This window comes from Mus musculus, chromosome 1 (assembly GCF_000001635.26).
Source record: "Mus musculus strain C57BL/6J chromosome 1, GRCm38.p6 C57BL/6J".
In the NCBI taxonomy this organism is placed as follows: Eukaryota; Metazoa; Chordata; class Mammalia; order Rodentia; family Muridae; genus Mus; species Mus musculus.
In genome coordinates, this window is record NC_000067.6 from 51,771,428 (window position 1) to 51,795,430 (window position 24,003).

Here is a 24,003-nt window from a genome sequence, read left to right on the forward strand (position 1 = left end):
TATAGAGTTGATGGCTTAACACAGTGAAGCTGCTAGAGCTCTCCCAAGAAAAGTATACCCTTCCTGTTTTTATTGGTTTGGAATGGATGTTGGGGGGATTGGCAACTCTGAGGAAAATGCAAAGAATTTAAAAAACACTAAAGTCAGGTTGTTAACCTTTCACTGTGGCGCATGATAGTTGATTGCTATTCTCATGACATCTGAGAGCCTAGGCTTCATCCAGATCTTCAGAAGTATTGGAGAGAGGTCGGGAGTATAGATTTTGGCTTGAAATATCCCTCCAAAAAAGCTGAGCAAATCAAGGAGAGCAAAGCAGTAAGCCGTACTCTTCCATGGCCTCTGCATAGTCTCCTGCTTCCGAGTTCCTGCCCTGTGCGAGTTCCTGTCCTGATTCCCTTTAATGATGAACTTGGAATGTGGGGGTGGAATGCTAAGTACACCCTTCCCGCCCAAGTTGTTTCATTTACTGTGTTGATCACAGTAACTAGACAGATACCCAGATACCTACTTTCCCTTGCTAAAGGTGAACTTCATAAAGTCAGGATCCAGGTTGTGGGTCCACTCTGCTAAGGCTGTTTGTAGGATTTAAGACAGATTAATTCAGGACCCATTCAAGCTTAAATGTTTTAATGACTCCAAAATAAGCAGGGATAAAAAGTCTTTCTTGAAGACAGGTTATCTGTCGGTCCTCCATCTCTCAAGCAAACAGAAAAGAGCATCGAGAATGGGCAAGGCTAAGAAAGCGAGAGACCGAAGCCACCAGGCAGGATGACTACCGTCTACTTTGTCTTAGCTGAACGGACACGAACAAATCCAGCCCTCGAGTGTAGTCATTCTACGACTTGGACGGTGGCTGTGATCTTCCTCATTAGAACAAGCATCTAAAGACCCCACTAAAAGACCAAGCACACTTCAAGCTTTTTATCTTTGAAATATATTAATGGTTCCCCAAATTTGGGGATGCTATTATGTATTTCACGAAACTATAGATTTTATCTTGATTTTTGTCTTATGGAAAAACGTCTCCTCAGAAGCAGAGGGAAGCATGTACTAAATAAGACCTGGCTGCAAATTTAATGCATTTTTAAAATTTTGCACAGAAGCAAAGAATGAAGACATTCATAAGCTGTGATCTTTCTTATCAATGCGATTCATTTGCAAGAATACAACCTAAGTAAATTTACGGGATGGTGGCGGAGGTAAACCTTCAGGTCCTTCTCAGACCTGTGGGATGCCTCCGACAAAGCAGCCAACCAACTGAGAACGTTTCCAAAAGGACGCTCTATATTAACTAAGCAAATATACTTTATCATTGACTCCTCCACAGTAGGGCCAGATATCCGAGGACTAGCGAAAATGCAGTCCTTTAGCCAGACCATAGTTGTACTAAAAGAGATTTCCGGCACTCTAGAAGTCCTCTATCTTCAATGCTGCACAATGTACGCAGCCAGCCAGCAATTTTAGAGAAATGATCCCATCAGAGTGAAAGGATCTGATCACAGTCTCCTCAAGCTGCTGGCAAAACCAGAGATAGATTTCCTGCTACATGCTTCCTGGAGATCAGAGCAAAGTACTCTGAAGCACTAAATCCACACTCTGGAAATGCTTAGGCTCAAATCCATGCTCTGCCACTGACAGCTATGGGCAGGGTACCCAGCAGCCCGGTGCCTTGTTTTCCCATGTTAAAAAAGGAGTAACAACTATTTCCAGAGACTGTTGGGAAATTTTAGCAATGTAAGTTACAAACACAAGAGGCACTTAGAGAATGTTGAGAAGTGAGCCTCGGGTTGTAACAACAGACTCACCGCATATCTCCTGTACCAGGCAGCAATCACAACTTGGCTTCTTTTCATGAGCAGAAAATGTGTACGGCATTTCCATCCTCGATAAATCTTCTGAATGAGAGTGGCCAGGTCCTCCAGCCGCTGCTTCCTTAGGTCTTCTAGTTGGAATAACTAATTAAAAAAAAACAATAGACAGACTTAGCCAAAGTCGTCTAAACCTAATGGCGCACATGAAAGGAATTTGCAGGATGTTGAAACAGCTACTTGAATGATATATGCTATAGATCACCGATGCATGAGGTAAGTACTTTGATGGATTCATAGAAGATCCTGGTCACTCTGGGGTTTAGATTCTCAAGTAAAGCATGCTCAGCCAGGAAAGCACTACTGCTAATCGGTCCACAAAGGGCCAGATGCATGCTCTGTGAAGAGACACTGGCAGCCATTTTTTCTTCAACAACCCAAGTATTTCTCAAGCTCTCTAAATGCCCACTATCACTAAATCATTTGTGATATTAATTATACTTTATGCCTACCTGTTTTATACAAAGACTCCCAGAGACTCTAAGGAGGTCCACGAATTTGATGCACTTTGAAAACTGTTTCCTTCCATGTTTTTCCAGCACCTTGGGAGCTGGAATTCTAAAAACTACTGTGTAACTAAGAGGCTGCAAACACTGATGGATCCTTCCAGTTGCTACAAATTAGAATCAGGGAAGAGGGAGGTTTGATACAATAGATTTGTCTTCATTTCTTTTTTTTTTTTTTTTTCTTTTTTTCTTTTTCGGAAACAGGGTTTCTCTGTATAGCCCTGGCTGTCCTGGAACTTACTCTGTAGACCTTGAACTCAGAAATCCACCTGCCTCTGCCTCCCTAGTGCTGGGATAAAAGGCATGCGCCACCACTGCCCGGCTTGTCTTCACTTCTTAAGTTTTGTACAATCTATCAGATGGCTTTGGTGTTATACAAATACCATCTCTTACTTGCTCCAGCTCTAAGACACTTCACTCAGATAAAAGAATATGATTTTGATTGTGGTGCCTCGCCAACTAGGCCACATGCACGGGAGGGATTCAAGGTCAGAGTGTAAAGGTACGTACTGTCCGTGGGTTTCGGATGAATATCTTGGATCTCCCGAAGGAGTGCTCTTCCACAGGAATCTCTAGCTCATTAAACAGAACCTCCACGCCAGACCTAGAAGAGTAAACACATTCCAAATCAATACTTTTCCTGAGTTACAAAAATGACTTGACTTCATATCATACCATATCATACCACATCTTTATCATTACCACACAAATAAGCTACATTTAAAAAAGTGATGTTAGGGGTGTGTGCGCATGCGTGTAGGTCAGGGACAACTTGTAGGAAGTGATTCTCTCCTTCCAGGAAACTTAGGTGGTCAGCACTTTACTTGCTGATCCATCTCTCTAGGCTCAACACTGCGACATTGTTAAGAGTAACCGCTCTTCTGGCAATCATCTTCTTTCTACCAAAGGATTTAAGATTTGCTTCCCCAAACTAACCCAAATTAGTGAACACTATAAAAGCAAATCTAGGTTCAGACTGTATACTGAAAAATATAGGTATTTCTTGATTTCATTAGCAATACAAAATAAGTCAATTAATGTATCAGTGCGGGCCAGGAATGTGTGTGTGTGTGTGTGTGTGTGTGTGTGTGCGCATCACTTGTATGCTTGGTGCCTGTGCACACCAGAAGAGGGCACTGGATGTCCTGGAACATGAGTTACAGATGCTGTGACATGTCATGCAGACGTTGAGAATGTAACCCAGGTCCTCTGCAAAAGCAGAAAATGCTCTTAACCATCAGGCCATCTCCTCAGCCCCTCTCTTGAAACATTTTAATATTCCTCTCATTCTGCAGAGGCCAAGCACAGCCCAAAACAGTGATAAGTGCCAGACCAATGAGATGCTACAGAACACCGGCTTCATGTAGCAGGAACAAGGCCTTGACCTTGTTTTTAACATCAGTTTCTAAAACTAGCCTGGCTCCACCAACCTGTGGACTGCCTACCAGACAGGAATAAATAATGTTCCTTGTTATAACATATTTAGCACAATATCCTAGAAAATAGTGGTACACAGAATCAATATCCTGCATCAGACATGAGACTACACTTCCATCTTCTCTATAGCTCAGGCTCCATGTCTAATTACCACTCAATCTCCTATGAATGGTTGGATCCAGCTAAGAATGTGGGCATAAGCTTGGCACAGCAAGGTGAAAGTCCCCATGTGCCTGTCTCACCCATGAAGCAGGTATGCTGGCCCTCCTGCAGTATTCAGACTTCTACAGCCCCCCACAAACAGCAATTCTAACTGCTGAGAGTGGAGATTTCTCACAGGCCTGATTTTCTCCTGTAACAGCTGCTCTCTAGCACACAAGTTCTCTCTGCATGTGGACAACTCACAGGCAACAAGGAAGCTCTGAAAGGAAGGCTTGCAGTGCCCAGTATTTTGCTCTGGACTATGGGGATCAGGCAAGACTCATGGCCAAGCCGTATTCTTCAGTACAGCTTGACAAGCACAATGCTGATACTGAATCCCACCTGCTTCTCAAGCCTACTGAAGGACTGAGGCACATAGAGCCACAGGTAAGACCTTTACCTCACCCTTCTGTTCTTTCTAGGAACAAATTCTCCTGGTGAAAAGCAGACAGCTGAGAATGGCCATTCAAGAGGTCTCTTCTCTAACTGTCTATAATCTACAAAGTTCACACCTTATCAGTTCACCATGTGTATACCCGTAACATTTATAGTCATTCAAGTTCCAAGTGCGGACTTCATATGTTCCATTTTAATGTCAAAGAAAATCGACACCTCCATAGCAAGGTGAGGATTACTACAATGGTATCCTAATGAAAGCAGGTTTCCAACTTTACATACAGGCATCAAACAAAACAAAATCAAAAACACAATACTACTTGGATATTTTAAAAGCTGATGACTGCACGAGCCAGAGAGTCCCTTACCTTGCTGGTCCCTTCCAGTGAGGCCACGTTTGTTTGCAAAGCATCTTGTATCTTTCCAGGCAAGGTTCATAGGCCTGCCTGAAGGCATAGCCTGCCCGTCTCACTCGAACGTTCTCCAAAAGACCCAGGTACCTGATCTGATGGCATACGAGACTCTCATTGAAAATGTGAGCTGCCTTTTTATCATTTGGCTTGATGCACCTAAAACATTTCAAGTATTTTAGGTTTTAAACTCTGCCAACGAATCTTACCCAGTGATGTGTATGTCTCATTATTCCACAGAAGCCATTTACCATTCTTGGAAAACCAAATCATTTCTAATTATTTCAAATGATCTCATAGTAAACTAAGAATAAATACAATATTGTATATACTGCAAGTAAAAAAAAAAAAGAACCATTAAGAGATTCAGTGTCACTGATGATTGTCAATGACATTTTGTTGAATGAAAGAAGTTTGAACATGATGTACACTGCATAACCTGAATCAGTATTGCTGTTTCCTCTGTGAGGTGGGGACCCACACAGAAGACAGGAATAAGGAGCCCTTTAAGATCATGGATGCATCTATGTATGTGTATGCATATAGTCATTCTCCCTGAGCCTAGCCACTCAGCTAGAGTGGCAGGCCAGTGACTCCGGGAGGACCCTGACTTGCAGCTCCTGCTGTGGCCAGCTGTTTTTATGTGGGTTATGGGGAATTCAGACTCAGATAGGAATGGGCTAACACACATGTGTACATATGAATGGTGATAAGGCCATAGAAGACAAACCACACTATGCATTCCTGGCCTTTGCTTCTTTGTAACAGAGCTCTTTGTTGCTTAGGAAGGACACCATCCCCAGCCTCCTTTGCCAGTACTTGGTATAGTAATGTGACCAAATTTTAGTATCAAAGCAAAACTAATGTGCTCTAGGTCCTTAAAAGGAAGACGTTTATTCCTCCCTTCTTCCATTTGGCAGGCCTCAGCCAGCTTAGCAGTGGCTGTGGGTGTAGACACAGTGTCATCCACCTTTGAACAGAGAGAAGAAGAATATACTTTGGAAATGGCAGAGCCACAAAACACAAGGAACTCTCCTGTTAATTAGCACAGATCTCTTACACTGCAGAGTCCTTACACAGAAATAAATGCCAGACTTGTGGAAATCATTATTAGTTTCGGATCACATAGCAGCTATCCCTATCCTGACTACTACTACTACTACTACTACTACTACTACTAAACAACCATAGTTGTGGCTACACAACTGTTAAGTGATCTTTTTAAACACACACTGCACACAATTAAATCTTATCTGGTTCTGTCTTGGATGTTTTTATCCTTTTGCTACTTAAATCTACTCTATTCATTAATTTAACAAGGGCAACAGGCAAATCAATGGGAAAGTCTACTAAGTTGTGAAGTCTCCTATACATACACTGAATTGGTTATTGATAAAGAGACCAAGGACAGTAAATGGTAAGAGTTTAGCATGTCTGAAATCAGGCTGCCAAGATCCTAGCAGCAATCCTGGGAGGACCACCTCACAACCTTGGGGAACACGTAAAAACCAGACAACAAAGCACTCCCCAAGGTGATGGTGCCAAGGTCAACATCACAATTATAAACTAACCGAACTGTTCACCTCAAATCTGTGGCGTATCACTTCATGTAAATGGCGGCTCAAGAAAATGCGAAAACTCTACTCAACCAAGACCAAGGAAAGCAAATGATCAGAGACCGATTTTCAAGACATGAGATTTTTCTCCCAGTATGTGCTCTAACTTGGGTAAATCGAGGCAGGGTGATGTGCTTATCTGTGTTTCTACTGATACAAATATCGTGTAAATGACACACACATACAAAAAAATGTCATTCACTCTGGTTTCTCCCTAACTGAAATTCCAAGGGCAAGGATCTGATCAGATAGCAAATCCCCTACTGGGTTAGAATTCATAAAGTACTTACTCTATGAATTCTAACCCTAGTTGAAACTTCCTAAATCCCAAGCAAATCACATCTAAGATGACCTTAGAAGTGGGAAAAACAAAACAAAACAAACCCAACATCAACCAAACCAGTGACACTAGGGGCTTCATGAAGGGCTCTTAGATATGAACTCAAGTCCCAGAAGCACCTGATGTAGTTCGGGTTCTTGGTCTGCAGGTTTCTCATCAGCGTGGCCACAGACGCCTTGAACTGGGAGCCTGCGGTGGGAGGTCTCTTCAGGTTGACCTTTGCAGGATTTCCTTCAGGAAACAGAGACTTGATGAGGGAGTGGCCGGCCTTCCACATGGCTTGAGACAGGTCCCGGTACAGAAGGTCATTGTTCTTGTCAACAAATCCTTCCACCTGGTAGAGCACCTGTGAGTGATAGTGACCGCACATGGGACTCACTGCTGGCTCAAGGCACAGGACAGTGTCAAACAATGACAACACCCAGACTCCAACATCAGAAACCCCGGTACACTTGTCACACACTGATACTAAGTTTGCTTCCAGCTTTGAGTTCCATCTCTTGAAGATGCAAAAGGAATAAAAATAAGGTCTAAAATGTCCTTCAGCATTTGTAAGAATAAACTCCAAAAATGCTAACATAACACTTTTTAAAATGTTAGATGGTTTTTGGTATGGGTATATGTCTGAAAATTTTTTTTTTTTTTTGGCTCACATGCCAGTCTAGTCTGCTTCAAAGTAGAAAGGGTTCGAAAACAGATAACATGGGCATTTTCAGACATCCTAAGCAACAGAGAAACAGAGCAGGAATATAGCTTTTAATACTATGGGCCAATGAAGCAAAGCAAAAGGTGTCCTGAAATCAAAGGCAATCCAAGATTATCTCATTTTCAATAAATGCATAACTAAGGAATTCTCCTGTGAAGCTTCCATTCATATTTATAAAGGTAGCATTACTCCAATCAATAATCCTTTCAAAGAAAAATTAGCCTACTATTCAAACTGTTTTATTGAGATCAACTTCCTCAAATACAGAGGAAAAGAATTTTTAACTAGGTATTTCCCCCAGTTTCTCTCAAAATTTCAACTGAAGAATTCTTGATTTTTGCTAAATGTTTTGTGCTTTTAAAACCTTACAGTAGGCCTTTCGTCTGGCACAATTTACCAACCCTTTATCTGTATTATTTGATAGAACAGCTTAAGAGCTAAAAATAATAAAATGACATAAAGACACTTTGTAGTGTTCATTAAGACCGCTGGTTTGTTTTCCATCTTCTTGTGTTAACAAGACGTAGCTCACCGTGGTCCAGGCTCAATTGCCAGTGAGCACTGGCTGCTCTCACTAGTCTCCTACAGAAGCTGTGCTCAGCACACCCTCTCCCAGGAGGCACAGGAGCCCTGGGGACAACATCGTGGGGTACCTTGCCAGCATAATGCTGGATTCTGAAGCAGCTGTGGGGCAGGGTTGTGTCGTTGAGAAAGCGGGAACACTTGCTCATCCTGCTCTCAAAGTGCTGGTGGGTGGCACAGACTTGGTTCAGCTTTTCCAGGAAGGTCTCATCTGTAACAGTGCCGGGTCTCAGGCACTCTTCATCCAGCATGGCCAAGATTCCATTTGTGTTCTGGGAGGAAAGAAATAAAGGTGTTTCTCTGCTTCCTTCTTTGCTATGCTGCTCTAATAATTAGTCCTAGTCATAACATCAAACACAACTGACGTAATTACATGTAAGATTCTGTTCAGCTGTAACAGAAAACAGAATCACAAAGGCCCCAGAAGGCAGCTCCTTTCCAGAGTGACCCAGATGTGTTGGGGTTGGAGTATCTGCCCTTTGTGTCTCCGTCCCCAACAGATAGGACCCAGAGTCACCTCACCCTCAGTACAAAGGAAGTTCACACAGTCAGAAAAGTGTGCGTGGCCTCAAATCCAAAACCCAATCGGAGTCAGAAGCCAACATGGTAGAATGGTGTCTACGTCAAGCTACTAATTCTGGCTCCATCTCTTGTCTTCTATTTGCTTCACGGCTTAGGAAATACATTGGTCTCATGGTTCACAGATTCAGAGTAAAGCTGGGTTTCTGGGGGACGGGAGTAGTCTTGTGTTTTAGGATGTTGTTCTCACGATCGTGCAATCAAGTGCGGTTCAAAACCATTTTAGAATAAAACTCTTGTTCAACAGAAAATATCTAACTGAGTATTAAATATGAGTGAAACTTTACTTGTGTGCTCAGACTCTGTGATCATATTTATTTCAAGAAAGGCCAGCCCTAGACTGAACCAGAAATCAGGAATCTTCTACTTTGCTAACAAAGGCAGTGCTCTTCCTGTGACTGTCCCCAAGGCCCCTAAGTTGCAATTCCAGAAACAATCCAAGCCACTGACCCTTAACCCCTCCCACTTCCAGCAAGGCAAAGGCCCTGCCCTCAGGAGGCTATGATCTCCTCTGACCAGCATTTACTCATTCCACACAAAACCCAAGGGAAGAGCAGGCTCTCAAGTATGTTCACTACATCCCCAGAATAGACATTGTTGTTCACTGGTGCTGGAAGGAAGCACTTCCTTTGAGCTCTGGGTTCTTCCATGAACACAAGTTTCTTCAATCATTGGTACAAGGGATTTTCTGTGAGGTAAGTGGGTACATTTACGTGCACTGCATTTCTCTCCTTTAAGAGAAACAATCAAGCGCCTGCTGTTTGTGAGAGAAACGTCTCATCAGGAAAGGAAAACCTCCACAGCAGAGTCCTCAGGTAACAACATTTGCTTGGGAAAAAAAAAAAAAAAAAACTTCAGGAAATGTATGATTTCTGGATTTGAGGCAAGAGCTCGGAATTCTTTATGTAGATTGACAACATTCCCCTCCTAATGCTGGCCAAAGTTTCCAAAACAAAGTTTATTTTCTATCAGTAAGGAGTGATGATTTGGATTATTTACTGCTTTCCATGCTCAACTAAGTCAAAGTTCATGTTTTTGAGAGTATCTTGCATATTGATGGGAAAACACTGGCCAATCATGTAATTTCCACAAGAGCTGATCTGAGCACAGCAAGTTTGTTCAACACTCAGGAGCAAGAGAGTATTCTGGAAACACAGCACACATCTCCTGGCAGGAGAAATAAGCATGCTCACTGTTTGAAAAGACTACATTAAGGTCAGAAGTACAAGCAACCAACCCTACGGCGAGCAAAGGGGTTTCCTGTTTCCACATAAATGTGGCTTCCGACAGGTAACTCACTACAAGAAACTATACCATGGCCCCAAACCAAAAACTTACAATCAAACAGCTTCCTAAAAATTGCCCAGTAATTTTCCCCATTTTTATACTTTTCAAACTCATACACACTCTGAAAAATTCCAGGTTCTTGGCCACATGCACAGCATCCTCTCATACACATTCTCTGAATTAAATCAAGGCCAGAAATGACCTGCTAATCTAGCTCAGGTTTGTCCCTCTTCCCTCTTTCTACCTTAAACTCAATGGTACAGTAGCACTGGACTATAGGCATGAAATGGGCACATTGATATGTTAAACCTCTAAGTGTCTGCTCTGGTCAGCACACACAGTACACAAACGCTGGTGGCCAAGAGGTCCTAAAAGGGCTGTGACAGGGTAACAATATCAGGGCGTCCTGGCTAAGTACCATAATAAAAGCTGTCCATGCCTTCACTCAGAGTGGAGAATGAGTACATAAGATGACCATAAAGTCTTCAAACAGAGTAGTTCCCATCACACAGAGACAAGTGTAAAATAGGGATGCTTAGTGTAAAAAGGCAGTGAGATCATTTGTACAAGGTTAATTATACTACTAAAAATCCCTTTAATACCGAAGTACTCACATTTTCTATTAGGTCACAAATGATAGCATTGTTGAAGTAGTCAATGTGAGTCCATTCTATGTCCTAAAAACAAAACCGAACAAAATCAAATCCATAGAGCAATGCTGCAGTGCCACCTGAAAACGAACTGCGCCCTGCACCCCCACCATTTCACTCTCAATCCGAAGCTCTCTCTTTACAGAACCAGAGCTGTCAACATCATCTTCCAGTTCCGAAAGCTTCCTCAACACAGCAGCCCACCACTGACATGAACCGACTGAAGCAATTGCCCTTGACCTGCCCCAAGGCTGCTTCCCATTCCACTCTCCCATCTGTCACTGTTTCCCATGCACTTCATGGGCTCTAAGCCAAATATTTACTCAACAGGCCCTTGGGTCAATATTGCTCTGTATATACTTATGATGTTTATAAGGAAATAAGGCAGAACTTGATCCCAGCAACTAAGGTCTAGAGTTTTTGTCATCACGAGGCAAAAGTAATTTTAGAATTAATACTAAGTTCTAACTCAGTTAACTATTTCATGTGTAAAAACAGCCCAATGTGGGGAGACAGTGTGTACCTCCACAGAGCACACCATGGGAAACCTACCCACAGAGCGTCTAACACTAACCAGTGAGGTGGACTGCCTTCCTTCTCTGTCTGCCTAACCTCCATCTCTAGGCACAGACACTAGTTTTCTTAGGAGAAGAAATGTAATTCATATAATAAGTGAGGAATCTGCTTATATTCTCTCAGAAGTATTTCAAGTTAGCCATATGTTAACTCCTGGCAGTGTCTGTAAGATGAGAAGACAGGAAGAGAATGGTTCTTGATTTTTAGGGTATTTATATTACCAGAAAGTTGCCAGAAAAGCACACAACTTTTCTGAAGTAAAATGGCCATTCTAAAACAAACAAAAAGAAATGTTAACAGTTGGTTTAATGGGTTGTTTTACTAAGCCACTGGGGGGCTAGCAATTATCTTAGAAAAATACACACCGTAGTGCATGCATGCCTGTAACAATGGCCCTCAAAGAGTAAGGCAGATGGATCCTGTATTTGGAATATCTTCGGCTACATAGTGAGATTCCTGTCTAAAAACAAGTATCTGAGCATTCACATGTATTAACGTGCACTTCTATCTATCTATCTATCTATCTATCTATCTATCTATCTATCTATCTATCTATCTATCTACCTACCTACCTACCTACCTACCTACCTACCTACCTACCTACCTAACGTGAAACGTGAACTTAAATTTCAAATCCAAAATTATTTTCTCATACTTATGATGAAGTAACCTTTAATTATCTGTCTGTCTATCTAACTATTCATCTTAGGCTGAGACAGGATTATCTTGAGTTTCAAGTTCATTTGGGATACACTGCTAATTTTGTCTTTAAAATGGAATCTAGTGGACTGTTAAGATGGCTCAGGCTGAAATCAATCCCTGGAACCCACACTGTAGAAACAGCTGACTCTCACAAGTTATCCTCTGGCCTCAGCATGTACCAGCGCACGCTCATAGCCGTATGTTTAAAATGTTTTTAAAAAGAAGGAAAACAGTTAATTGTATTCCTAAAATGTTACAGCAAATCAAAAAACAAACAAAAATATAGACATAAGAAAACAATCACTCAAAAAGTATATGTTTACTTAAAAAAAAATAAAAGAGTAAAACCAAGTTTGTGGTTTAAAATTGAAGATGAAAGGATTTTACAAACAATTATTTCTGGGTAATTTAAGATGCCATTAAATGAGATAGTCCTTAAACAACACCAAGAATATAGTGATCATATAACAAATGTTATGTATAAATTATGTTATAAATTTTTAAAATCAATTTTTTTTTAAAGATTGAGCAAAATCTCTAAGAATTCTCAATCTCCCTGTAGTGACACTGATTTTTTGGTATATAGTTCTTAGTGTCAGTTCATTTAGAACCTACAACCACAACCACAGTCAGTCCCCAAATTCCTTCTTGTCATATCATTCAAAGTCATAAAGCCCCAGCAACCACTGACAATGGCTTTCTACGGACAATCCATATACAGCTCTGTCACTTTAAGATGGATGGAATCCGGGTTTCTTTCATTTAGCATGATTCATACGATCCATACTGTGTGTGTCAATCACTCATTCCCTTTTATGTCCCAGTGCTAATTCAGTGTGTGCATCTAATTTATTTATTCACCTCCATTTTCCTAACACAGAATAATTTTACATAATTACACTGGAACCTAAGAGATGGAAGGACACTAGCTAGTATTTAATGACAACCTACTATGTGCCAGGTACTGTAATGACAACCTACTATGTGCCAGGTGCTGTTCTGAGCACTGGTAGAACAGACTGCCACCATACACATAAAATATTTGAAGACATAAAATATTAAACTTAGAGCAGACTCTCGGGTTATGCAGATGGACTTCAAATACAGATTTTTAGTTATAATGGAGAAACCTCTTAGACTGGTTCAACCTTACCTCCCGAATATATTCCTCTTGCTCTTCTTTGAGGGTAAGTTCGATGAAGATTTGTTGAAGCTTTTCATTACAATAGTTAATAATAAACTGCTCGAAGCTGTTATCCTGTGTGGTAAGAAGAAGGAAATACACTGTAACCATATCATTAGCTCTCCCTGAGGAAGACACTCAACACCTCAGCCCATCTAAAATGCCACCCAGCACCCTTTACACTCGACTGTGGCCCCACGCAAGCTCCCAGGACAGACGTGCTTTGCGAGCACGTGGGGAATGGCTCATGAGTCAGCGTACAAAAGAGATATGCATGGAAGCTGCAGTACTTAAGGATGGGGGGTTTTAGATGGCAGAGAAGCATCCCATTTGTGGTTCAAATTTCCCCCTGAAATTCAGTAAAGACAGTGAGATCCATAATCCTGTCAACAACTCCCAAATGGTTCATTCTCGGGTCTTCCTACCTCAACCTCCAACCAGAATCAGGTCCCTCACTCAACGACCTGTTTGTACACGTGTGCACAGATACGTACATGTATTGACCGGCTTCACATATGTATCTGACTGCACACTGCTTAAGGGAAAGGGCCAAGCATACCATCTTCCTCACTATGATTCACACCATAATATACCTTGTAAATACGGAACACATACAGAGCGAGTGAATGCACCAAACAAATGGAAATCAAAGCACCAAGCCTCCCCCTCAGCCGGAGACAACCTTTCTCTTCTCAAAAGTTCACATCGACACTCTAATCCCCCTCAGTCAGAGACAATCTTTCTCTTCTTAGAAAGCCAAATCGGCTCTAAGGTACCCATGCTTGCTCTTCAGAAGTTCTGCCTCATATTAATTGTCTCTTATCAATTCTCTGATAGAAGCTCCGTGATGAAATAATATTGAACAATCCACAGAGCTCAATGAACACACTGGAGGTACAAATCCCGTCTGCTGAAGGAACATGCTTTATTAGAACTTTCCAGAATGACACGGATGCGGTGTTGAAGTTTACAGCCCATCTTTGCCAAGAGGTACTGGCAGTGGGCAAAAGAACACCAAGACTCTACCCCTCTGGTAAACGTGACTCTGCTCCCCCTGAGGCGGCCACGCCTGACCTAACAAGGAACACCTCAGCATGGGTAGTCTGACGCTCATCATTCCCAGTGTGTAAGCAGAAGGACTGGCCTTTACATCTCTCTACAAATGACAAAAGCAAGCAAGTATCTAGAAGCTGGTTTTTAAAAATTAGCTTTGGTCCTACCTTGGGCGGACCTGAGTGGGGTCACAAGAGAGCCTCTGACAATTTCCTTGTCTGGAATCTTGCTAAGGATTTGTAATCACCCAGAATGCCGTGATCAGAGGAAGCTTCTAACTCCAAGCCGTAAACAACCCATAGGATTCCACTATCACCAACTGACCTCGCTGATCTAAGTTTAGTTAGGCATCAACGTTTCTCAACATCCTGAAGGTTTTTACGAAAGAAGCAAGCATGCATTTTCACCTCCCCAGATGCCTTTTCACACAAACTCTTTAAAACCACAGTTAACAATTTTTATTAGGAAATAAAGTCAGTCCACTGCAGCAGCCAGATGTCTTTACTCTTTTAGGCAGCAGCACAGTCATTTCCTATGAGAAACATCAGGCTTTTCTGGTTTGGTAAAATATACCCTTCTGTAATGCCATGATCACAAATAAAAAATAAAACAAACCCAATACTGGAGTGCTTAATACAAGATGACCTCTCACAATGGGGAACAAACATAAAGAGCAAATCTTCTGCTTCAGAATCTGTGCTGATGAAGCAATTTCAGCACAATGATGCTAAAGTTTCAAGTGTCCACTGATGAGGAGGAGAGAGAGGAAAATGACTCGTGTCCTTGGATACATGATGTGCTCTGTGCACTTTCCAAACAAGACTATGAAATACACAATGAACAAATAAGAAACTGGAGGCAAAGCTTCACAATTACAACGCAGCTTATGGGTTAAATTCAAGCGAAACCATATTTGCCGTTAATCTTTCCTACTTTTCTGCACACAGCCACACAATTAGTCAGCAACCATTGGCTACAAAACTCACAGAAACTGGAGCAGCTATTAGCACAGGCACATGCAACAGACCAGCACTGCAAACAGTTTATACTTACTGCATTCTGGTGCAAGGGGACAGACACAAAATGCAGTCAGTTCTTAATTAGCAATAGATTTTTCAAAGAGTTATTCACTGCTTTAAGTGGTGTCTGCAACACTGGGGTTGTTTTGGTTTTTGTTTGTTTGGTTGGTTGGTTTTTGAGACAAGGTTTCTCTATGTAGCCCTAGTTGTCCTGGAATTCACTCTCTGGACCAGTCTGGCCTTGAATTCAGAAATCTCTCTGCCTGCCTCTGCATCCTGAGTGCTGGGATTGAAGGTGTGCACCATCACTGCCCAGTGAGGCTATATTTCTAATTGGTAGAAAACCTTCGATGAAGACACATCAATCTAATGGAGAGGTTCTGAAGCTGCATGTGGGATCACAACTGTGCCCCTGCTAAGGAAGAAAGAACTCTGCAAGACGAAAGGGGCCGGCCGAAATGCTCATAAATAATAAAATGTGCCCAAAGTTTTAGGGCTTCAGAGTCCAGCATTTCTTAATTCAGTGTAACATCAGTGTAAAGAAAACGTACATTGTATGGTTAAGGTCTATATCTAACCCAAAGAGTAGGGGACAAAGGCATTCGGAAGATCACAGAAGAGTGACAAACCCTTCAAGTTCCAGAAGAACCTCCCATCCATGATCTGCTTGTGTGTGCTCTGTGGACTCATGCCAGCCTCCTTGTTTAAAACCACTTCAGATGGCAAGGCGACAGTATCCACCTAGAGATGGTCTAAGAACAAAAACTGACCTCTCTAATGATAAAAATCACCTTCCCAAGCCCCCAAACAAAACTAGACTACCCAACCATCAAAGCGGAAATTAAATTACTTTCCCACATTGAAATCAGCATCTACTGCAATGGAATTCTATACATTCCAAGGATTTATTCAAAGAAGTCCATTCAGGGCTTGTATTGAATGATCCCCTCCAGTGAAGCTCTGTCCAGACAGCTGTGGGGAAGACAGGAAAGCAAAAGGTTCCATACTACCTCACAGTGTGTCCTGACTGTATACAGGGGAGCAAGCACCCTCTGTATAGGGGTAGAACAAACTAGCACTTTAAACACTAGGGCTTCTTAAAAAGTCTTGTAGACTCTGAGACCGTTTGACTGTGCTCACAGCACGATTCACAGCTACTTTCTGCTCTCCAGTATCAACCACAACTGTTCCATGCAGCATGTTTTTGAAAGACATGTCCGGAGATATTGGCCAATTACACTATATTCTTTGCAACAGAGGCAGTTAAGGCTAGCTTGTATTTCTAAAGGCAATTATGTAATTATAAAAAGTTGTAATCTTTATAAATAATAAATAGTAAAATTAAGAGGTAAATGAAGGAGACAACTTCATACCTGAATATTAAGGATAGGGAGATGGTATATTTTACAGACAGACATTATGTTCTGAAAACCAGGCAGTTCAACTATAAAGGCCATGATTTGTTCAAGCCAAGTGTGCCATTAATGATATACACTGTCAATGTTTTTTACAGGTCTGCTCCTCCCTCCATCTGAGGACAAACATTTGGCATTTGGATGTAATGTATTCGGTGAGGTTTTATCTTCATATAATGAAGGCATGACACATGAAATGCTTCATTTATAGATAAACCCACAGCCTTGTGGGTGCACTTTAGAGACCTGGGAAGGACATACCACTGCTGTAAATGTGTCCTAGCAATGGCATCCTTGTTGGAAAGCCTCAGGCAGCCCCCAAGTATCACCAAAAGGATCACCATTTTGACAGAAGGGAATGTATTTATTCACAATTGTTTTTTAAAGCCACTATCCCCAGAAAAAAAGCCTCCAAAGCAATAATTACTTCTTAAAAACTGAACAGCAGGGAAAAAAACTTTAAAATGTATAAGAAAAATATTTAATATTAGCCATTATTAGCTAATTTAGCTATTTCACCCTTCTAAACATCAACAAAACTGAGTCATTAACAAATTTTCCTTCATCTATGTAACATTTTTTTTCTAGGTAGATAACAATCAAATACAGTAAGCTTAAGGAAAAACAATTTAGGAACACAGTTTCTTAAATATTTTTAAGTAAACTATGATTTTTAAAAACTATAACCCATCATATTCATATCTAATTCACAGTCACTTTTTCATTTTTAAATCCGCTTCACCTTCTTCCTCAATTATATGTTCTCTAGCACAGAGGCCAACTAGAATAGAAGGTACTGACTATAGCCAGAATTAATTGGAAACCACGTTCTATAACCACGATAGGGCAAGGGGTACAATTAACTTAGCCCTTGGCCTGGATGAGAATATTTCAGCTGTACAGGATGTGACATGGCCAGAAACTGAGGCCTCTAGGTTCTAGTGAATGTTACTGTTTAATTAAGTTTTTCCAGTAAACTAACTGCCAATTTAATAACTTCCTTCCAGATAAGCCTAAGGAAGATTTCACATTGTTCAATTTGCTTTCCAGTGTAATATAATTTTTTTTAAGTAATAGCACTTACTTCTTTTTTTCCCTCCATTTTATTAGTTCTTTTGAGGATACCTTGTATGAACCAGGCATTTTGATAATATACACCCCTCCTCCCCCTCCTCTCTTCTCCCTGGCTAGCCCACTTTTTCTTTAATTGGACAAATTATAAAAATGTCTCAGAAATCAAAGACCAAATTCTGAGTTAAAACAATGTTCAGACGTAACTGTGCGGGGCATCTGGATGCGATTTTCTTCCTTCGGAACGTGGATTTCCTATCCCACCAGAGCGTGGAGCTGCAATGTTTTCTTCCTTTGCGCTTCACCTTTCTCCATTTATGCTCTGTTAATCTGTTTTACACACTGACATCAGACCACATGCAGCCAGCAAGGCAAACTTATCCACTCCTGGCACGAAGTGCTTGTCAGGAAATCCATGTGTCATCATCCCAAGGCTTAATGCCCCCACTTCCCCCTCTGGTTAGAGAGGAACCAGAGAGATGAAAGGCTTCTACCAGCTCAGCTGAAAAGTGCATCCATGGCGACTGACAGGGTAGTCACGGAGGCAAAACTGGGCAGTTAGGCAATGCTCTGGACCTTACTGCACACTTTTAAAGCAAAGCACACAGTGCTCTAAAAGGCAGAATCTTTCACTTCCTGTGGTCAGTTTTGACAAAGAACCACTCATTTTGCACTGATATGAATCATGAATACTTTGTTTACACTTATTCTTCCCACCGAAGCTTCCAGTACTCTTAAATTCTTAGTTGGGTTTTCTGTGGTTAATACTGACATTTTTCATATGTAACACAATATTGCTGAAAATCTGAGAAAGCTTAGGCAAGTATCAGAGAAAGGTTTGTGAATAACTTATTAAGAGAAAAAAGAGAACATTTATAATGTAAGATAAAAAATAGACAAAAATATCTAAAATTACCAGCCAAATTTTCATTTTAAATGCATCCAAATAAACATATTTATAAAATAAAGATACATGATTAAAATCATGCTAGCAGATGATTAAACTGAGAGATTTAGACAGAAAAATAGTGAAAAATATTAAGTACAATGCACAGATCCTGCCTCTCTCAAGGAATAGGAATGGAAATAGAAAACAAAGCAAATGGGTGCAGCGAGACAGCCTATAGCACTGGCACCTGAGAGACAGAGGCAGGTAGAACTCTGTAAACTGAGATTAGCCAGCTCTACATGGACAGTTCCAGGCCAGCCAGGAATCAAACTCAGCCCACCAGATCTTGGTGGCAGCTATGCGGTGGCAGCTATGCTATACTGATAGCCTGTTTTTTAAATACACTCATCCACTCCGCATCTATTAATTAAAGGGGTCATCTATACAAAGGTCTTATTTAAAAATTGTACCTATGACTATCTTCTTTTTTAATATTTATTTATTAATTATAAGTGCACTCACTGTAGCTGTCTTCAACCAGAAGAGGGTATCAGATCTCATTACAGATGGTTGTGAGCCACCATATGGGTGCTGGGATTTGAACTCAGGACTTCTGGAAGAACAGTCAGTGCTCTTAACTGCTGAACCATCTCTCTAGCCCATCACTATCCTCTTAATCATAAGATATTTCTGGCTTTTTGAGCTCATAATGCTTAATTTTTAAAAATGCATTTATTTCATTGAAAAGAAAAATGAACTCAATGATCTTATATGGCTGTGATAGTTTTGATTGTCAACTTTACACAATTTAGAATTACCGGGAAAGGAAATTCAACAAGGGATTGTCTACATTAGTTTGCTCTGTGAGCATGACTGTGGAAGATACCATGACTATGTTAATCATGGTGGGAGGGCCTGTACACTATGGGTGGTACCATTCCCTAGGCAGAAGATTCTGAGCTGTTAAAGAGAAAGCAAATTGAGCACTGTCAAGAATTCATTGTTCTCTACTCTTGACTGTGGATGTTCTGTGACTAAATTCTTCAAGTTCTTGCTACCTTGACTTCCTCATCATGATGATGGGCTACAACCTGGAATCACAAGTCAAATAAAATTTTTTCTCTCTTAAGTTGCTTTTATCAGGGTATGTTGTCACAGCAACAGAAAAGGAAGCTAAGACAGTGACTGACAATTTGCTGTGGGTATAACTTAATGGATTTACTCACTCAGATACTTTTGTTTAAAGAGTGCACTCATAACATGAGCTCCAGGTATGTTATAGAGCTCCAGGTCAGTAACAAATCTGTCTATACGATTTGGGCTCAACCTTGACTGTACAGTGGAGTCACTAGGGAACTGTAGAAATACTGCTGCCAGGTCCTATGCTAGTGATTCTGGTTTGTTATCTAGTACAATCTAAACATAGGAAATCTTGAAAGCTCCCTAGGTGACTCCACTGTGTAGCTAAGTTTTTGATATATTCAAGTAGAGCATCCATCTGAAAAGCATTTAGAAACATAGTGCACAGATCTTCAGAACTAGAGTCTTGAGCTGTGACTGTGTTGAAAAAGTGACACTGTAACTTGCAGTAGGAAGGCAAAGTCCAGCAAGAAAGGTGTGGTGAAAAACCTGAAAGAAGTGAAACGTAAAGTACGTAGAGAAGATTCTGGGATTCTTGGAGGATAATTCATCCAGAACGAAGTTTATGGATGTTTTGCCTACTGACATTCAACTTCTGTTCTGATTAGGTACATAGAGAAAGGATACTATAAAATAATATGTTAATCAAGGTGGGAGAGCCTGCCCACTGTGGGTGGTGCCATTCCCTACGTAGTCAGTTTTCTAACTTCCTGTGTGGGTATCCTCATCTTCAGCAGCAAAGACTTTCATGTCTTAAAGCTAGATTGTAAATTCCAAGCAGATAACTAAATCTCTGCTTGATTTGTTCCTGGTGTGTGGCTGACATCGGGCTGATCATCTTAAGTGGCTTGTGAGGTATACATGGTTTCCTTTGAGAGCTGTTAGGGCCCGTTTTCTAAAGCTAACGACATCTTAGGATACACTAGAGGGCAAGCTAACTGTATGTCTCAACATAACCCCATTATCCTATCAAAAATAGTTTCAATTGGGTCTGGTGGTGTGTGCGCATAGCCCCACCACGTGGGAGGCAGAGACGACTACCTACTCTATGTAGTAAATTCCAAGCCAACCAAAGCTGTGTGTGACATGGCATTAAGAATCTGACTTAGTCATAAGCAATAAATGAACGTGTACATAGGCTCTTTATACCCATGATGCCATGGCTAAAATTCTAAAGATGCACATGCTATTTATGAGCAATAAATTGCTTTCTAGGAAAATTAATGTAAATACACTATCTTTAATTTTACGAGCATCATTGACTGTAATAAATTTCTATTAAGATCAATGTTTACCCGTCAGCCAACTCATGAAACCATTTAAATTTAGATACATGCTATACCAGGTAAGAGATCTTTCCCCCTGCCAATGGTAAAGAATGACTCTAACATCTGCCTACTTAGTAACAGTGTCCTGAGATCTTGCTAAAGGAAATTAATTTAAGCACAGTGATTTCTGAATATACACAAGAATTTTCCCAATGCACAAACCTCAACCAACAAGAGACCTGCAGCTTCTTTCGTAGTTTTAGCCTAAGAGGCACCAACAAATGGGAACTGTGCCGAAGGCTGAACATTCCTAGCTAAGGACGGTGGCCAGCCTGTACACCTCCATCTAAATGCATCTCCAAACTGAACAGAATCTGGAACGGATGTAAGAACAGTGAGACAGGGAACTGGAGGCTTGTGACAACATTGGGGTTTTCCCAGCAGGGAACCAATGAGTCTGGAGAGAAAAGTAACGAAATGACCTTGGTCTTAACCCTACTAGGAAAGGGAAGAAATAAAGAAAATATTGGGAAACCAGGGAGTTGGACCTACGTTTATTATTTAGCAGAAGTCAAGTGTGGTAGATAACTAGCCTAACTTTCTCATCTGTGAAATGGGAATAACCGCTACCTCCATGGAGCTGTTCTGAAAATTAAATCTGACAACATACACAGTTGCTATTGTATTCAGATAGCCCTAGGATGCCAGAGCCCTGGCTGTCCTGAAACTCACTCAGTAGACCAGGCTGGCCTCAAACTCACAGACATCCTCTGGCTCTGTCTCCTGAGTGCTGGGATTAAAGGCATTTGCAACCATGCCTAACTTAAGTATAATGGTTAACCATTTAATTTGGAACAAGCAAGCTCATTCTGAACTTCTGCTGTGGAGTTCATTGTTGTAAGATCACAGCAGGCATGGCTTGGACAAGACCAAAGGTGGTATGGAATCCCATCCCTAGCTCCTAACCCCTAACCCACAAGAATTAGACAGCTTTATTTAGGCGATGGAAGTCTCTGGCTTCTCCCTTCTTGGTGTTTTTTATGCTTTCTTTTTCAAGCAACCTATGAATGACTGGATGGCCACAGGCACCAGTGTTCATGTAACATGGAAGACACATTATCACATAAAAATTTCAAAAGTCTCTAAATGTTGTTCAGCACACACACACACACACACACACACACACACACACACACTATGACTATATTTGCAAGGATCTTACATTCAGATTCAAGGCACAGTTATTTATAATGAGTGACTTCATTTCTAACTGTTCCACTTTAATAACAGTAGTACTCATTTAAAAAAAAAAACTTACCTCAAATATTTCAAAGCCATAAATGTCCAGAACACCCATGACCTTCTTTCTCACTTTTGTTTGTGCCTTAAAAAAATATTAATAAGATAATGCAGTCATTACATAACACCAAGAGGCACAAGTTGTTTTGAACTAAAACAATTATTCAGTTGTTTGGTTAAAAACTTAGAAGGTAAGAGTACTGGAGTGGAATCCTTCAGAAACTTAACAATAATGACACAGGCACCCAAGGTCTTGGTGGTGCCTCACGTTATGAAACAAAAAAAGAATCGACTCTGACCAAGCACAAAGCTTTTCATGGTCACCTTGTTCAATACCCAATGAAAATCATATTAACTCTCTCCAAATGTATTTAATGAAGATCATATAGGTGCCTAAAAGAAAAAGTCGTCTTTTCAGTGAAGTGTATACAACTACCTAAAAAAATGCTAGCTGCTCTGCAAAGACCACAAGACCAGTCTGGTCCCCAGTGAGACCCAGAGCACATGGTAAAGCAAGAGAAACAAAACCCCTGGCAAAGTTCAGTCTCATACAAGACCGATCTATCATAAAGAATCACCTTTTAAAGTGGCAATTGAATATTTGCTTATAGAACTAAGCTTCTTTAATATAATGTTTGCACTGTAAATACCATTTATTTATTACAAATAGTGTCTTACAGAGATTCAATACCTTAATGCTTTCGTTGATACGATTTACCAACCATGAAAACAAGCGGCTGTAGAGGTTTTTAGCCAGGGCATCACGGGCATAATAAGCCTATTAAAAAGAAAAAAGAACAACTTAACACTAACAAATGCTACAGTGCTTAATTTCTATAAAATATTTAAAATACTTTAAAAATATTTAGCCTATGTATTTCAAATTTCTCCTTGATGCAATTTTTATCATATATTGGCTAGACAGTCAAACTTGAAGAGAATTAGGTAAAATTTTCACCCAGACTACATTTTTGCATCCCAGGAAATTAATTCCAATATCACAGAATGTTTTGCCACAAAAATATTCATCCTAGTGATATAGAACAAAGGAAAACCAAGAGAGGATCCGAAGAATAGGAAAATCAACATCCATGAAAGAGATGTAATATAGTTATGTTCAGGAGGATCACTGTAGAGCTGAACAAATGAACATTTACATCGTAGGTAAGAAACTGAAAAGTTGTATCCTTAATACAGTCACCCCCCACCCCCATCCCAGACACTCACACTCACACACACTCATACAAACGAAAGGAAATAAAATAGGTCAGAATAAAACAATCGATAACCCAGTTCTCTAATTGAAGCCATAAAAAGAGAAAGTATAATTGATAAAATAATCAGGATAATATATGTAGAATATTTCAAAAGATTCAAAGAAGGGAAGGACATTTTACCTATGGAGAGATATAAAGTTCCTGAAAACTACGGCCACTGTACCCACTTCTCTGGAGGTATGGTCAAAAATAAATAAATTAATAAAAAAAAAAAATCACCAGGCTGCCCAGGTGACTAAGATGAGTGTCCAAGTCTGAGATCCTCTCGCACATATTCTCCAAGCCCAACTTGCTTTTCCTGGCCACGTTCTGAATCCTGACCCAAACTGAACACTGCAGCCAAGCCTGGCTCATCCGGATCCTCAGACTCCAAACCGGTCTTTCTTTTTGAAATACCATTCTGTCCGTTCGTTATCCCTCCAAACCCTCGTCTCTCTCCACAAAGCTTTTCGTGGTCTCAATTTCTCTAATAGGGGTTCCTGTCGGGGCTTGTACTCTGAGGCATGCTTTCAATATCTTCCCATTAAGTCAAC

The 24,003-nt window shown here is 40.7% G+C and overlaps 1 protein-coding gene across 10 annotated transcripts in view; it reads right to left on the minus strand.

Moving 5' to 3' along the window:
- The window catches only part of Myo1b (myosin IB), a 166,306-nt gene that overhangs the window by 21,670 nt on the left and 120,633 nt on the right, over window positions 1–24,003 (minus strand). For 5 of the 10 annotated variants that reach the window (XM_006495765.3, XM_006495769.3, XM_006495767.3 and 2 more), the window contains 10 exons: window positions 22,885–22,971; window positions 22,213–22,278; window positions 15,146–15,151; window positions 13,010–13,114; window positions 10,543–10,605; window positions 8,134–8,334; window positions 6,894–7,120; window positions 4,777–4,977; window positions 2,885–2,978; window positions 1,806–1,955 (listed from right to left, as the gene is read on the minus strand). In XM_006495765.3, coding sequence (XP_006495828.1) covers window positions 1,806–1,955; window positions 2,885–2,978; window positions 4,777–4,977; window positions 6,894–7,120; window positions 8,134–8,334; window positions 10,543–10,605; window positions 13,010–13,114; window positions 15,146–15,151; window positions 22,213–22,278; window positions 22,885–22,971 — 1,200 coding nt within the window. The remainder of the gene's footprint in view (window positions 1–1,805; window positions 1,956–2,884; window positions 2,979–4,776; window positions 4,978–6,893; window positions 7,121–8,133; window positions 8,335–10,542; window positions 10,606–13,009; window positions 13,115–15,145; window positions 15,152–22,212; window positions 22,279–22,884; window positions 22,972–24,003) is intronic. The other 5 variants (NM_001290982.1, NM_010863.4, NM_001161817.2 and 2 more) reach the window with 1 other exon arrangement.